General features: G+C 42.5%; 2 protein-coding genes across 4 annotated transcripts; one reads left to right on the top strand and one right to left on the bottom strand.

Annotated features, from left to right (window-relative positions):
• On the bottom strand, nt 1–9,448 carry sirt3 (sirtuin 3). 3 transcript variants are annotated; one of them, XM_082529378.1, is made up of 9 exons: nt 9,350–9,448; nt 9,129–9,229; nt 8,993–9,044; nt 6,814–6,993; nt 6,477–6,709; nt 6,282–6,382; nt 5,051–5,212; nt 1,903–2,112; nt 1–229 (listed from the first exon to the last, which is right to left on the bottom strand). In XM_082529378.1, the coding sequence occupies exons 2-9, from the start codon at nt 9,220–9,222 to the stop codon at nt 206–208; spliced, it is 1,056 nt and encodes a 351-aa protein (XP_082385504.1). In that variant the 5' UTR covers nt 9,223–9,229; nt 9,350–9,448; the 3' UTR covers nt 1–205. The 3 variants fall into 3 exon arrangements, with proteins under 3 accessions (XP_082385504.1, XP_082385505.1, XP_082385506.1); XM_082529379.1 differs by lacking the exon at nt 9,350–9,448 and having other exon boundaries at nt 8,638–9,044; nt 9,129–9,183; XM_082529380.1 differs by lacking the exon at nt 1–229 and having other exon boundaries at nt 1,909–2,047; nt 9,129–9,448.
• Nucleotides 9,449–9,595: 147 nt separating this feature from the next.
• Nucleotides 9,596–16,297, top strand: psmd13 (proteasome 26S subunit, non-ATPase 13). The gene is made up of 13 exons (XM_082529368.1): nt 9,596–9,804; nt 11,249–11,327; nt 12,740–12,774; nt 12,866–12,921; nt 12,999–13,042; nt 13,140–13,226; nt 14,106–14,277; nt 14,365–14,444; nt 14,525–14,650; nt 15,005–15,067; nt 15,156–15,236; nt 15,393–15,509; nt 16,026–16,297. Exons 1-13 carry the CDS (start codon nt 9,704–9,706, stop codon nt 16,119–16,121), a joined length of 1,137 nt encoding a protein of 378 aa, XP_082385494.1. The 5' UTR covers nt 9,596–9,703; the 3' UTR covers nt 16,122–16,297.
• The last annotated feature ends 411 nt before the right edge of the window (nt 16,298–16,708 follow it).

Here is a 16,708-nt window from a genome sequence, read left to right on the forward strand (position 1 = left end):
TTTGTTATACAGTATTTTATTCATATTTGACTGAGCATTAATTACACAGCATTTCCACTATACAACTTCTTTATCTACCAGTCTGATAGTTACCACTGATCCCATTTTTAAAATCCTGGTAAACCTCGAGTCTTCTGGACTTCATCCTATAGTTTGTGTGTTTGATGTAAAGTCAAACCTCGTTTTTTGATGTTGTGAACTTGTGTCACTCTTCTTTTTTTGGTGCACTCTGCAGAGAAAGTACGTACAGTTTGATTAGTGAAGTTTTCAGTGAGATTTGTGCTCAATACTGCGCTCAGTTAAAATTCTGGGATATTGATGTGATCAGTTCAGTAGCAGAGAGCGTTGTTAATGAGTTAATAAAATTAACAACAGGTGCACTAGAGTGATAACAATGAGACAACCCCCAAAACAGGAATAGTTTTACAGGTGGACACCACTGACACTTTTTCCTTCCTTATCTTTTATGACTGTTTTTATCATCCCTGCCTTTGGCTAGGGTCAGGGTCACTACTGGTAGCTCAGTGCAATACCTGGACCCTACAGACATTGGACAGGTAGTCCTCCAGGATGGCACATCAATGCATGTCTTTGCCAAAAGGTTTGCTGCGTCTCCCAGCACCAGTCTCAAGAGCAGGGAGGAGATTCTAGGATGCAGGCGGGTACTGCAGGAGAGCTGGACAGGAACATAGAAGGTCCTTAACCCATTAGCAGAACCGGTATCTGCTCCTTTGTGCAGGGAGGAACAGGATGAGCACTGCCAGAGCTACCAAAGGACCTCCAGATGATTTCTCTGACCAAATCATCAAAAACAGACTTCATGAGGGTGGCCAGAGGGCCCAACATCTTCTAGTGGACCATGTCCTCACTGCCCAGCACCATGGCGTGTGATTCATCCATTGAATATCAAAACAGCTCCACCAATGGCACCCTGTGGTCTTCACAAATGAGAGCAGATTAACTCTGAGCACATGTGACAGACATGAAAAGGTCTGAAGAAGCTGTGGAGAACGTTATCATCATCCAGCATGGCTGCTGGGCTGGAGGGACGCACGGACCTCTACAGGATAGGCGACGGCACCATGACTGCCATTAGGTATTGGGATGAAATCCTTGGACCCACAGTCAGGCCCTACGCTGGTACAGTTGGTCCTGGATTCCTCCAGCCTCTTGTGGTATGAGAGTATGCAGGCAGATCTGGATGGAGGAACTGATGCTGACTGTCCCCCACGCTCGCCTGACCTAAACCCAGTAGAACCTCTGGGACATGATGTTTCAGTCCATCCCAATCTGACAGGTTTCTCCTCAGACTGTCCAGGAGCTCAGCGATGAGCTGATCCAGATCCTGACCCATCTCAATGTGAACATGTACCAATGTTCTCAGGCTTGCATACAAACATGTGGCAAACCACAGAGTACCATTTTGAGTTGCTGCAAAGAAATTTTGTCAAAACGTACTAGCCTGCCGCATCATATTTTACTTTCAGAGTGTCTTTAAAATGATCAAACTACCTCTGTAGGTTGTTAAATTTGATAATTGATCTTTTTTATTTCCTGGATGACTGAGAACCTTCAGGGACACCATGGTATCAATCTGAGACTCCTACGTCACTTTGTTCTCAAGATACTGCATTCACAAACATCGCCCACCCGCCCAGCGTGGTGACGAGAAGGGTATACCGTCAATAAGCTGCGAGTCTGTCACATGCTTAACACAGAGACAACCATTCACACTCACATTTACACCTGTGGGCAATTTAGAATCACCAATGAACCTGACCAGGCTAACTGCATGTCTTTGGACTGGGACGAAGCCAGAAAACTATCCAAAAGGCCCAATGCAGCCGGAACGTGACGATTTTTGATGTGATTTTCTGAACTAAAAGCTAATGACGCACTCACTTTCTCAGTGCTGGCCGCCATCAGAGCGTCAAGTTCCCGAGTCCAGCCAAGAGCATCAACCAGAGCTTGCACACCGCTCACCACATCACCCAGCTGTGCGACGTCATTAGGCCGGCGGCTCCAGGTGAACGGCCCCACCAAGTCCCTGTTGATGAGAAGACGGGGCACAGAACTGCGAACAGCTCCAGCAAGACTGGCAAAAGGCTCCACCTAAAGAGCAAAGAGTTAACTGCAGCCCTTTATGAACCCTCAAACAAGAATGTAGATCATAGGTGTCAAACTCTGGCCCGCAGCCTAATTACATTTGGCCCGCGAAGCCATACCACATTACTATTAGAGCTGGCCTACTGGTATATACACACATATACACACACACACATATATATATATATATACACACACACATATATATATATATACATATATATATACATATATATATATACACATATATATATACACATATATATATACATATATATATACACACATATACATATATATACACACATATACATACATATATATATATATATATATATATACATATACACACATATACATACATATACACACATATACATACATATATACACATATACATACATATACACACATATACATACATATATACATACATACATATATATATATATATATATATATATATATATATATATATATATATATATATATATATATATATATATATATATATATATATATACACACACATACATTAGGGGTGCAACGATATTCGTATCGATATTGAACCGTTCGATACAGTGCTTTCGGTTCGGTACGCATATGTATCGAACAATACAACATTTGTAATTTATTTTATCAATTTTCCTTCTGACGATGCTGTCTGTGTGGAGTGCTCAGTGAATCTGTGTTCGACTACTCCGCCTAGGCTGCACTGTCGAGCGCAGATCCACTGAGCGCTCCACACAGACAGCATAGTCAGAAGGAAGAGCACAGGGCAAGCTAGCGAGACAGAAGTTAAGCTCTCCTTGCAACAGGCAAATTGACCCTCATTCAGATCTGGCGTTTGGAATTATTTTGGTTTTCATGTGACGTATGACCCTGAAGGTAAGCGAGTCATGGACTAAAGTAAAACAGTATGTTGGATGTGACATGCAATGCTCAATTACATTGGTGTGAACTAGTGTGTTAGCGCAGTTAGCTCGTTAACGTGTTGGCCGTCTAGCCCCATGCACGGAGCGATCGGCGGTAGCTCGTTAACGGAGATTTGCCGTGTTGTGGCGTTAAGGTCATTTCAACGAGATTAACCTGAAAGCACTAGTGGGAACACAACGAATATGACTGCACATTTACGCCGACATCATCCTAGTGCAAAGACAAAAACAACAAGCATGCTACTAACTTTAGCCGAGTCATTTAGACAGCTGTTAGCACATGATTCTCCTTATGCTGCTGAGAATATAGCCCAGAAGAAGCGGATAGTATAGCTTTTATTTTGGAAAGAGACATTTCTCTGTAATAAACTCTCTTTTCCAAAGATGAGTGATTCCTCAATCAGATACAGGGCTCGCAATATCGCTAGCCCGACGTCCCGGAGCTAGCGATTTTTTTCAGTCGGGCTACCAAAATCTATCTCTTCCCTGCCCGTCGGGCTATTGTAGGAAAAATATATGTCAATGCTTTTGCATTCTTTCAGAAATGTAGCTGGGTAATTATGTCATTGGCATCGGTAAGCCACTGTCAATATGTGACATATTGAAGTCGCGTTTGAATTTGCGCTTGTTTTTTTGCTTTCACTTTGCAATCGTGCGAACTGTGTATAGAGAGCGACAGCACTGATCTGTGAGTGATGATAATTTGTGCACCAATTCCTCTGACATCGTCTTATTAATCGTTAGCTTACTATGCAAACATGACAAGTGAAATCTCCCGCAGCAAGCTTAAACATGTGAGAGGTTGATCGCGCAGAGAATCGCTGAGCTTATGTGAGTGCGTGTGTAAAAGCATTTCAGTTCTGCTGAGCCAAATAAGACAGGTCAGGGTGAAGAAGTGACAGCCAAATAAAAGCTTACCACAAAACGGAGAAGTTATGACAAATCAGACTATGAGGCAAAAAGAAAGTGCAGCTTTATGGTTTCATGGACAAAATAATTTCTGTGGCTGCAATATGACGAGCTATATAACCAGGGCTGCACATAAGTGGTCCGCAGGTGCGCATTCGCTGTCAAAATAAAAAACGCGCACAAGGGTTAGGGTTAAATTTAAAAACTGTACTTTTGAGTTAAAATATATATTTATAATTTTAATAAATGACAAATTAAAAATGCATGAACATTTTTTTTGTATCGAAAAAATATCGAACCGTGACACCAAAGTATCGAACCGAACCGTGAATTTTGTGTATCGTTGCACCCCTAATATATATATATATATATATATATATATATATATTTTTTTTTTTTTTTTTATTATATATTGTCTAGTATTTAAGCTTTGCTTGTTCCATATTCAGTTTTTCAGCAAAACTTGTTTGACTCCATAAGAAGAGATTCATTCTTATATCTGGAGGAAGATTTTTTTTTTCAATAAATATTAATGTTAGCCCGCGACTTTGTTCCAGTTTTGAATTTTGGCCCACTGTGTATTTGAGTTTGACACCCCTGATGTAGATGATGCAGTGACACTGCATGTACATGTTGCAGCTGTAACAGATGGTGCCATGGACATGCAGTGGTTATACTGTGGTTACTTTATCATACCACAAAGTTACCAAACAAACATTTCAAAGAGAAGATGAGCCACGTTGCTTTTCACCCGCCAAGCTTTACTTCCTCACATCTTCTTTTTTAAATAGCATCAAGTATTTGAACAAAGAAGCATTTTTTGTTATTTTGCTGTTATATCCAAGTTAGTTAATGACTTTCACCCAAGTGTTGTAACAATTCTTATATTTAAACTGATTTTAATTTGTCCAGTTACTTTTGAGCCTCTGAAAATGGCTGTGACTCCTAAACAGGTCTTCTGTTCATAACACAGCGCTTTTGTTTAAACCCTTGAATGAAAGTCTGAACAATCACGTTTCGATTGTTTGATTTAAAATCCAAACACTTACAGGCCTCACTGTGTGAAGGTAGTGTGTTTCCTGCCTGAGTTTGAAGCTCACCTCCAGTGATGTGCCCATGATGATCAGCAGGTCTGCCAGTGGGAAGTCTGTGATATACTTGAAGAAGTGTCGTGGAAGCTCCTCACCAAAAAACACGATGTCAGGCTTTACCACGCCCTTACAGGTGGGACACTTGGGGACCGTCCCACTCATCACGTCGGGCTAACAAAACACAAAATGTCAAATTACTGTCTACAAGTGATTTTTTTTTTCCAACTAAATGTTTTAAACTAATCAGAGTATGACATAAATACACCAGATTTCAATGAAAATACAACCTGAAAAATCCATTAAAAAAAGAAAGAAATAATTGCTTATCTGCAAATTCTTTGAATGAATTATGAGAACTCAAAAGTTCACCTGTACAAGTTTGAGGGAAAAACATATTTCTTGTAGACAGCAGATGCCTGTTTTTTTTACTTGACAGGAAAAACACAAATGCATTCGACTCATCTGAAACTTGCAGCCCAAACAAACAAAATCCTTGTTACAGAGGAACAGAAGAAAGCATAAATCCACACAGTTGATGTGAAGTTTGGGTCTTACAGCAACGCAGACTCTGAACATCAGAACGGAACAAACACTACACGTATCCTAATCATGTGCTGAACAGCTGCTCAACATCTCAGTCTGGTCATTGGTTTATTATCCTGCCAACTTAAGAAGCGCTGATTTCTTCCTTGCTTGTTTAGCAAAAAATCAATCAAATCAAAACAAACAACAAGGACATTTTTCACAACACCAACACCTGATAAAAAACAAAACAGAATAAAACTCAAGCTTGTCTGTGATCCCTGATACAGTGAGGCACGTAGAGCCCTTAGCACGGAGGAAACTTTCACCCTGATTTATATTAATTCACATGGCACATGTAACTTTCACATCTCTGAAGGCATCACTGATTACTGGGAAAAAATTCCATTCACCTCTAAAAATCTCACGACTCTACTATCCTGAGTTTTCCTAAGAACAATTTGAGGGATGAATGTTGGGTTGTTTTTGGAGGTTTTCTGGCATTTTAGAATTCCATTATCTAGTGTCAGTGTACTAGTTTCAAAGTTGGAATGACTAATATAGCTATGAAAGCAAAATGAAATTTACAGCCAGAAGCTGTGTGTCACCAGTATGAGTAGCACTGTTCATCACATCCCAAATATCCAACTTGTCAAAAAAAAACCTAACGAAAAAAAAATTCTGAATCATTTTTATGCAATAGTGCGTTCTGACTCACTCTGAGGTCCTCGCCCTCATATTTCCTCAAGCAAGCGGTGCAGGTGGCAGTGGCAAACGTGCCGTGGGCCTCCACCAGCATCTCAGGAGGAATCCCTGCTACTAGAAATAGGCATAAACACAGAAAACAAGCACATCAAGTTCACTGTCACAGTCTCTGTGATGCACGGTTACGTCAAACAACTAAACTTCGTACGTCTTTCCAGGCCATCAATGTTCTGTGTGTACATCCGGAGCAGCTGACCCTTCTTGTGAAGCAGATATACAAAGTAGTGTGTCAGGTTGGGGCGGTAGTTTCCTGGATACAGCTCTTTGGCCAGGGCGAAGAAGGGATTTGGGTTATGGTGGAAAAAGCTAATCTCAAATATGGCCTCGGCGTAAGGCAGGTCATGCTGCTGCAGGTTGTCATAGAGACCACTGCCTGGAGACCTGCAAGTGAATCCAAATGAAACTGTTGATTGAGACCAGAATGCACCTTGTCTTTACTGATATGGGTAGACGCCAGGGCAGGAAATCACAGCTAGCCATATTACCTGAAATCTGGGATGCCACTGGGAGTGCTGATCCCCGCTCCAGCCATCACCACGACCCTCTTGAACTGCTGCTCCCGGATGCTCTTCGCGATATCCTCCAGGGTCTGCTGCTTAGCGGACGAACTTCCACCGTGGGAGAAAAACCCTCGGGTCTGAGTCCAGCAGAGAGATCGTGCATGTCTGGGAAAAGTAAACGGCTGGTCTTGAGCCCCGATCGTGGCTCAAGAGTTGGCAGTTCATCTTGTAATTGAAAGGTTGCCGGTTTGAGCCCCGGCTCCGACAGTCTCGGTCATTGTGTCATTGGGCAAGACACTTCACCCGTTACCTACTGGTGGTGGTCAGAGGGGCCAGTGGCGCCAGTGTCCGGCAGCCTCGCCTCTGTCAGTGCGCCCCAGGGTGGCTGTGGCTACAATGTAGCTGCCATCACCAGTGTGTGAATGGGTGGATGACTGGATGTGTAAAGCGCTTTGGGGTCCATAGGGACTAAGTAAAGCGCTATACAAATACAGGCCATTTACATAGCACCCTTCTACTCAATTTGAGCACTCAAAACACTTTGTGCTTCACATACAGCGGGTTTAGTAAGTATTGAACATGTCACCAATTTTCTAAGTAAACATATTTCTAAAGGTGCTTGTTTGTTTGTGGCGCAGCTGCAGGGAGACCGACACGCCTGCTTAGAAAGTATGAACTGGGTCATGAGGCTGTTCTTGTGTATGTGTGGCTGGCAGCTGAAAAGCTGCAGCCAGGGATTGGAAAGCAGCAATCTAATACAGAAGTGTGCTGGAAAGTGAAACGTGTGGTCAGGTCCGTCACTCCTGTCACAGTGCTATTGACATGAAAGTCGGATGTTGGTAACAACTCATCCACACATGCAAAGAAATCAAAGCATAGATGTCCATAAATCAAGTTATGTGAAAAAATAATGAGACATGGAAAAAGTACTAAACACATGAAATCATGACAGCAGCTGAACTCTGTCAGCTAGAAAGTGCAAATAATACCAGCTGCTTCAGTCCCAGTTGGTGTCATATTACCAAAGTATCACACAATAAACATCTGATGAGGGATAAAACCAAGGAGCTCTCTCAAGACTGTTGCAGCTTTGTTGTTGCAAAGCATACTGATGGCACTGCGTACAGAAGAGTTTCCAAACTACTGAAGGTTCCAGTGAGCACTGTTGGGGCCAGCTTGGAGCTGGAGTTCTTTAAGTTTCCTGAAGGTGTTTCACCTCTCATCAGGGAAGCTTCTTCAGTTCTAAGAGCAAATCGTGGAGAGTCCCTAGTATTTAAGCCCTAGTTGGAGTTATCCCTTAAGACGGTTGTTGACCCAGTGTTGATCAAGGGCCTCATCACATGAGCCAAGGTGCGAAGAAAGGGCGTGGGGCATTATCAGCTGACGTTTCAGGGGAAACCTTGCCCCATCATGTGACCTACTGATGAACTGACACAAGATGTGACACTGTTAAGGCGCCTGGGAAGGGCTCTGAAAACTGGATTATAGGTGGCAGTTGTCATAAGCCCCGCCCTCTGTTCAAGGGTGGCTTCTGTCACTCCTCTTTCAAACTACCTGTCTTCTCTGTCCAAAATGTGAACGTTTATGAAGTGTCTGTTTGCTCTCTCCAGTGTAGAGGTCTGAGCATGCCTCGCTGCACTGCACAGCATACACTACGTTGTTTAGTATGTGTTTGGGAGTTTCAGAGAAAGAAAATAAAGTGTTTCGAAAAGCCCAGCCAATCACCTGACCAAATGAACATCTATGGAAAGAACTAAAGGGCAGATGGAACCTTCAGACATTTGAAGAGTGTATGGAAGAAAATCACACCTGAGCAATGTATGCAAGTTGTTTCTCCATAGAGGAGGCGCTGTCATCACAAAGCACTTTTAATTTGTCATTGACACACCCTCCGATGGATACACCAGGGGCGACTCGGAGTTCAGAATCATTCCCAGAGACACTTCAACACTGGGACTGGAGAAGATGCACTGATGTTCCCACTGATCCAACATTAGGAACGAGAATCAGAGTAACTCATAATAGGACATCACACGGCATCCCTATAGTTGTAATGCTCATTAGACTGACTAAAATATCGCTACATGCAGCGTTGACAGCCAGGTGATGCCTATATTGCATCACCTGGACTCCGCTGTCATGTTTCTTGTATCCATGCAGGTACCTGGACAGAACTGTTGCACCTTCACTTGGAAACGAGCTCCTTTGATCGAAGCCTAGAAATCAAATACTTGTGTCAAATATAATAGGTCATACATGCATTTTGTGTTGCATCATTTGAGCTCTCTCTGTGCACTAACCTTTAGCGGAGAGCGTCCAGCTTGCTCTTGACCGCAGACTTCGACAGAGTCTGGCAGGTAACAATAACAAAGAGCAGCTAACAGAAGAAGCCATAACAAAGCTGTAGGATTCAAAATAAACTTCACGCACACTTTCACTGCATGGCTCTTGCTGTCACCGTTTTACAGAAGCCGATTTTAGCTCCTTTGAAAATAGCTATATAGAATGACTGCCTACAGACCTGCAGAACTGTGTCCTTTGACCTCCTTTTTGACAGTTCTGTAATATACGACGATACAACTTAGCTTCACTTGCACAAACTTGCAATTTATAATTTATCCGTCGTTTGCTTATTAAAAATATATCCCATAGCAATAAACATAAGGCGACTGACTGCACCCAAACAACTTAAGTTACAGAAAATCTTAGCTAGCAATAAAAAAAAAACCAAAACGCCTCCTTCATTTCCCATAATTCTTTGCGCCTGGCAGCAACAGCGCAGTCCCATTACCACAACACGACAGGCTGCTTGACATTAGCTAAAAAAATTCAACAACACGTATTAGTATAGAATAAACTACATTTTGTCGCTATCATGAAAGATGTTACTGGGTACCTCAAGCAGCAGCAGAGTAACAGCCCCACGCCGGAGCTGGCGTCGGAATGGCACGCGCTGGAGGATTTGTACAACAAAAGGTACAAAAGTCGTAAGAAGTGGCAGCTAGCCGCTAGCGCTAGCCTAGCTTACATTAGCTAGCCCATTCATTGGAAATGCAAGCTGAGTCATGCACGGAGCTGAGGTTAGCTGTTGTAGCATAGCTTTAGCTCACGTTGGCAGTAAGCTTAAGCTTTAAATTCGGAACAAAATGATATTGTTTTCTAAACTCTAATTGAGTTTTAGGTTTGAGCCCAGCACTAATATTTAGGGCAGCGGGAGTCTATTTGTTGTGCTGTCACAGGTTTTTGTAGCTGTTACTGTGCATCCTTGCTAACAGTGTCAATTAACCGTAAAACAAGAAAACAACCTGTAACTGTTCAAACAGTCTTTTAATCAGTTTGACAAGCAATAATCGCGAAACAAACATCTAATTTCTCGCCTCCATGATATCAGGATTTGTTTTTCCTTATTATGTGTCAGTTGACTCTATATGCATTTGGTATTTTGACAGTGTTCAAACAAAGCAAATAATTAAAGACGGCCCTTTTAGCTATGCAGTGGCCAATTTTTCAGGTTTTAACCCTTATAAACGGATAATGGTTTGTAATTGAAGTTCACAGGCTAACTGAAAGTTCTGATATGTAATATTATAAAGTGGGAGACAGACTAAAAAGAAACCTTAAGGGAATCTGATGGATCTGTTATGGGGGTGCTTTGCTGACATAGTTTGGATCTCCTGCTCCCTTAAAAGGAAGGGCCACTGCAGTTCAATTCTGTGTTGTTCGTCGTGATTTCAGCAGCAGGAAGGGACTCACTAAAAAGTGTGCTGCAGAAGGGGGGGACAAGACTAAAATAATGAGAACTCTGGTCGCTGACACTGTGGCATAGACTGTAGTGTTAAACCATCACCATTCAAACACCAGTATCGAAGTAACACGTGGTGACCCTCGTTGGCTTTTCCTTTGATTTGGCACAGATATACATATCTTCCCACTGGATGACTGTTCTCAGGAATGATAATTGCTTTCTGTTCCTGTCTGGCTATCAAGACCCCACACCTTTGGAGCGGAAGTCGCAAGTTCGATTCCCTAATAAGGGAGTAAGGGTCTTGGCTAGGCCCCCATTGCCAAACGCCAAGCCCTGGAAAGGCACAGCTATGTCTTCAGCTCAGACACGACACATTTCACTGCATGTTGTACTCTGTATGATTGTGTATGTGAACAATAAAGCTTGTTTCCAAAAGATTCTGTGTAAATTCAGGTAGTGCTCAGTCTGTTTGGCCCTGTTGGTCTAGTCTAGTCCATAGAATGAGTACTACTCTATGGGGGTGTCGTGTGTAGATGGGATTTTTGGTGAATAAAGTCTCTCAGCTCTTCATTGCACTCTTCTCATATTTTGATGTAGTTTTTTGGCTGATATCATGAATTAAAAGGAACTGGCAGTTGTGACTGATTTGAACTGTTTTCTTTGTTCTGCCCTTAGATTGTGGCATCAATTGACTCTGAAGCTGATGGTCTTTGTCAGAGATCCCTGCTTCAAAACAGGCGATGGTATCATACAGGTAACTGCATCTCAGCCACTCTTTGTAATGCTTTACACAACATACAAGAGTAAGCATGATTGTCAGATATTGAGAACAAAGTAATTCTGTTGCCTTATTTGTCAGAAATGTATCAGTATTTCAATAGAGTATTACCAAAAATTGAGTTATACTTGACACCCCCCCCCCCCCCCCGGCAGTTTGCCAGGTGTTTATGTATTTTTTTTTTTTACACTATTGGAGAGGTGGAGGGGTTAGCTAAAACCCCTTTCGGCTGTGTGGTAAACAGCAGTATATGAGTTCCAGCTGATGGCATCACAGGTGCCTCATTGGACCAGATCTTGGTTTTTTTTTTTCCACTAATCCAGGTTGTTTTAGCTGCACCAGACTGTGGTGATATATTATGTGTTTGCACTGCAGCTTCACAGCACTGGATAGTCCCACTGAGACGCACTGCTGTGGTTCAGTAGCAGGGCCAGCGCTGGCCACCCAATGCCAGTCTGTTCCTCTGCCCTCCTTTTCAAAACTGTGCTGCAGACTAGAGAATATACTGTTTTTAACGCCCCATGTTCACATCAAAACATATATTATTTGCAGTACTTGTTTGTACTTTCACTTCAAACTTGTTTTACTTTTAGAGATCATTTTTAGCTATAACACATCGGAATTACTGCTAATACAAGCTGACCTCTGTCAGTTTGAACTGCTTCACCCTGAAAACGTTGCAGCGTTGAACATGAGTGGGTTCTCATCTTTACATACTTTACCTGTTTGCTCATTCACAGCTTCTTATTTTTATTATTGGACTCTAGCTTTGCATGACTCATAGTTCATTTGCATGGACTCTTGATTTAAGCCCCTGTCTATTTAAGCCAATCTTTTTCTTATTGGCTGGCCCCAGCAGGCAGAAGGTTTGAGCAGCAGGTGGGTGGGGCTTCTGTGCTTACAGCCAGAACTGCGTTGCTGCAATGACAGGGTTTCCTTACACATACTGTGAAACATTATCATGTTTATTAGTGCTTAATATGAGCATCCACCTTTGATACAGGGTGTAGAAAATAAGGAGAAGCAGAACAGGCCTTCTTTAAGCACATACATGCATAGATTTGACCAGCATGCAAATGGAAACTACATTTCATAACGAAGTATCTGTACAGTTCTGCTGAAAATGAGAAGTGATGCCACTAAATTATTCCGACGCCTACATGGTCTCTTGTCATTGTCATAATTAGTTTATCTTGAATATTTAAGTTTATGCAGCAGCAGTTTGTCGTACATGTAGACTTACTGCATACTAGTATATATTAAAACATATCATACCAAAGAGGCCCTTGGTACAGATATTCACTAATGTCATAGCTACATTTCTAAGGTAATGAATAACACTGTCCACTAAATATTCTCTCTTTTCCGTTTCTTTTTTTTCCTTCCAGCTTTATGAAAATTTCATGAGTGACTTTGAACACAGGTGAGTTGTTCATCCGCTTGTCCTAAACAGAGCAAATACAAGTATTTACTGTTTTTTACCTGTTAATTTATAATTTTTGTTCCTTTATCAGAATCAATCCATTGTCGCTGGTGGAGATTTTACTGTTCGTTGCCAGACAAATGTCAGGTACGGAGAAATGGGAACATTTTCTTTCTGTTTTAATTCGTTTTTTGGCATTAAAATCCAACGCTGTTTGTGTCTAGATCAAAAAGATGCCATCGTTTTTCTTGAAAAGACCAGGGAAAAGGTAAGATGACCAGACACCAGCATGACAGGTTGCTTTGAAGTTACATTCTGTAAAGTGCACTTTTGACCAAACGTCTGCGCGTCTCCACCTGGTTCAGGTGAAAAGCAGCGAGGAAGCAGTGATTCTCTGCAAGACCGCCATCGGCAATCTTAGACTTGAGATCAACGACGTTCCTGCCACAAAGGTAAAACTCTGAGCGAGGTGTTGGCAGACTTGAGCTCAGATATAGCATGTGACAGAGCGTTTCCAACTGCCTGGAACGTTCACGTGATGTTTCTGCCTGTTAGCATGAGAAAAACCAGCAGCTGTTAAACCCACAAGTGCAGTCCAAATGGCACTTGGGTGTAGATATCCTTGAAATAACTCGTAGGTGTTCAGTCATCGTTTTCTTGCTGCCACACTCATGCACACCTGACATTTTCCCTTCCTCCAATCTTTGCGCTCATTGTACAAAAATGTGACATCTCCACCTCCTTCCTCACAGACGTCACCGTTCACAAACTCCAAAATTAGGATGAATGCACAGCCTTACACCCAAGCGCATGGAGAAGAGGGAATCAGTGAAATCTGTATTTCAAAGACAGTCAGTTGAGATAAGGTTATATATTCCAATTGAGTTAGCGTAAATGCTCAAGTTAGAGCTATATGGGCTGCAACAACCTTCTTTTTTGTGATATTCACTGAAGTCAGAACACATGTTGGGTGGTGGTGTCACTGATGGACAAAAAGTGCAGCTGTTTTCTGACTGGCTGTGAGAGAAACAACAGGACACAAATGAAAATGTTAAAAAGAAGTAGGATGTGTATAAAATCCAGCTTCACTTTGCAGCCATAGGAGTTGCTGCCTCCGTGGCCATTAAGAAGAACACAGGTGTGGGGCACTTTCACATCACCTTCCATCTTTTTTATACAGTCTGTGGTAAAACGGGGTGTTAACCTGATCCACGTCTGTAAATAAAGTGTGTGTGGAGAGGAGAAACCCCCCCGAGGTGTAACAGCTTCAGGTTGGGTTTAAAAGCAGTGATCCATCCACTTATCGCCTTCCCTGTTTTTTCCACTTGTAGAAAGAAATTGAAGAAATTGAGGAAACGTTGAATAACTTGCCTGGAGTGACGTCAGTCCACGGCCGCTTTTATGACCTCTCCAGTAAATACTATCGCCTTGTTGGAGACCACGCTGCCTACTATAAGGACGCCTTGCGCTACCTGGGCTGTGTGGACATCAGATGCTTTCCAGGTAAACAACAGCATGAATTAAGCTGTGTGTCAGTCAGAACACAGCAGATCACTCGTATTCAGTTCATTTTGTAATTGTTGTTCACAGAGACGGAGAGGCAGGAGAGGGCGTTCACGCTCGGCCTGGCTGGACTCTTAGGAGAGGGAGTTTACAACTTTGGAGAGCTGGTGGGATTTGAACTCTGTTAGACACATGTTGTGTAGCTCGACCTGCCTGTGCTGATTACTCGTGTGGCTTCTCTGTGCAGCTGATGCATCCTGTGCTGGAGTCGCTGAGGAACACAGACAAGCAGTGGCTGATTGACACACTATATGCCTTCAATGCAGGCAATGTGGAGAAATTTCAGAGCTTAAAGTCTGCCTGGGGCCAACAGGTGGGGACTCATTTTAATGCCTGAGATGTGTGTAATGATGACTTGTCATCTATAACAGCTGAATTTATTCTGACACATGAACTGGAGTTTCTGCAGGTGCAGGAAATAATCAATAACCCCGTTTAAAAGTCACAAATAAGTAACGGTAACCTCAGGCGAACATGAATAAGACCTTTGTAAATAAAGTTTGAATTTTTCAGGTTTAGGTGCTGAGTGCTTGTTTTTAAGACCTGCCTGTGTTTCTTCTCCCTGTCTTAACTGCATTTTGTTGAAAAATCTTTAATCCAGAGATGATCTGGCAAAGTCTTCACGTGTATGTTTGGGTCAACTCACTGTTTTCTCTGTTGGTCACAGCCCGACCTCGCGTCACAAGAAGGTAAACTGATGCAGAAGATTCAGCTGCTCTGCGTCATGGAGGTGGGATTGCCAGTTAGGTTGTAAACACTGATGTGTAATGACGTCAGTTTGTCCACAATAAACTGAACATCTTCTCGTTCCCTTCCAGATGACATTCACTCGTCCTGCGAATCACAGACAGCTGACCTTCACTGAAATCGCTCAGAGTGCCAAAATCCCCGTTAATGAGGTCAGTGCGGTCAGAACGTGTGTTTAATCAGGGTGTAACTCTGATAATGAAATTAATGCTCACCTTTGATAACTGGAGATAATGTTGTTTGTCCTAATACTGGTCACATACAGCTGATCCTCGTGTAGGCTGATGGTTGTATCGGTCTGTTTGTAGGTTGAGCTGCTTGTGATGAAGGCTCTGTCTGTGGGCCTGATCAAAGGGAACATTGACGAGGTGGACCAGAAGGTGCAGATGACCTGGGTGCAGCCCAGAGTGCTGGACCTGCAGCAGGTTGGTCACAGTGATGCCAGCTTTCACTGTTTACAGCTTCGTTGGTGGGCTGATGTTATCTGTTTGGTACTCATGTGGGTATAAGCATTTATAACAGCCGATAGGTTTAAAAAGGTCAAAAATAAAGAAGACCGACAAGAAACACCCTTCAACCATGAGTGTCGATGTTACAAAGCTTAGCCACCAGAGGGCAATCTGCAACTTCCCCGACAAGCTGATTCAAGCAGAATATAAAGAAGCAGATAAAATAACTGCACATCAATGTTATGTTTGTCTGAAAGAAAAATATCGGCCCTGATTTTTCAGTCTCTAAATATCAGTATGACAGTTAAAAATCAGTATCTGTTGGGCTCTTTTTTAATTCTTCTTTAAATATAGAAACATCAAACACTCTAAGCATGTAACAAATGTGTACAGCAGCTCACCCAGTAATGGGACCTGAAATGCCCGTTATGTCGACAGTAGTTATGATTACTGTACCTGTTGGTCTGACTCTCCTGTTGGTCGCTGTTTCAGATCAAAGGGATGAAGGAGCGTCTGGACTTCTGGTGCGACGACGTGAAGAACATGGCCGTGCTGGTGGAGCAGCAGGCCCACGACATCCTCACCTGAGCAAGACTGACCCCGAGTCCTCAGAGGGAAGCTTCACACATCTGTTTAATTTTGTTACTGTCACCATTTATTAACAGCCTGTAAATTACACTGTAGTATTTTACACAAAAATACGTTTGGTTGGAACACCATATGTACTGGAGCAAAAACTTCCAATAAAGTCTTTATAAAAATCACATCCATGTTTCTAATGATCTATATCCATATATAAAATGTTGAAACACCAGTAACATTAGCTGAACCACCTATACGTGGTTTGTGCCAAACCTGCAGTGCTCTTTCAAATTCATCACATTCGCGGGAGATCAAAATCCAAAGAATTTGATTTATAATCATTTCTTTAAAAATATAGGTGTGTGTGCGATAGGCTTGTAGTCAAGACCGCCTAAACCAAGACGAGACCAAGACAGGAGGGTATCAAGACCGAGACAAAAAAGTCTTTAAACTGCAGCCAGATGCTGCTTCGTTTACGGGTATCAGGCATATTTATGTGTTCTTGCTCTCGCACAGCCCTCCTCACCGCTGTCTCACTCACTCACTGAGAGGACAGACGCACGCTCCACTTGACTGTCGCGTCCATCACCCTC

Source organism: Aulonocara stuartgranti, assembly GCF_965226115.1.
Source record: "Aulonocara stuartgranti genome assembly, chromosome: 1".
NCBI lineage: Eukaryota > Metazoa > Chordata > Actinopteri > Cichliformes > Cichlidae > Aulonocara > Aulonocara stuartgranti.

Excerpts from the sequence above, each read along its gene's own strand:
- sirt3 (XM_082529378.1), bottom strand. The coding sequence starts at position 9,222 with ATGGCTTCTTCTGTTAGCTGCTCTTTGTTATTGTTACCTGCCAGACTC. Across the intron at positions 9,045-9,128 it reads CTGGACGCTCTCCGCTAAAG|GCTTCGATCAAAGGAGCTCG; the intron begins GTTAGTGCACAG and ends TTTGATTTCTAG. Across the intron at positions 2,113-5,050 it reads TCATGGGCACATCACTGGAG|GTGGAGCCTTTTGCCAGTCT; the intron begins GTGAGCTTCAAA and ends TTTGCTCTTTAG.
- psmd13 (XM_082529368.1), top strand. The coding sequence starts at position 9,704 with ATGAAAGATGTTACTGGGTACCTCAAGCAGCAGCAGAGTAACAGCCCC. Across the intron at positions 9,805-11,248 it reads GAGGATTTGTACAACAAAAG|ATTGTGGCATCAATTGACTC; the intron begins GTACAAAAGTCG and ends TTCTGCCCTTAG. Across the intron at positions 14,651-15,004 it reads AGTCTGCCTGGGGCCAACAG|CCCGACCTCGCGTCACAAGA; the intron begins GTGGGGACTCAT and ends TGTTGGTCACAG.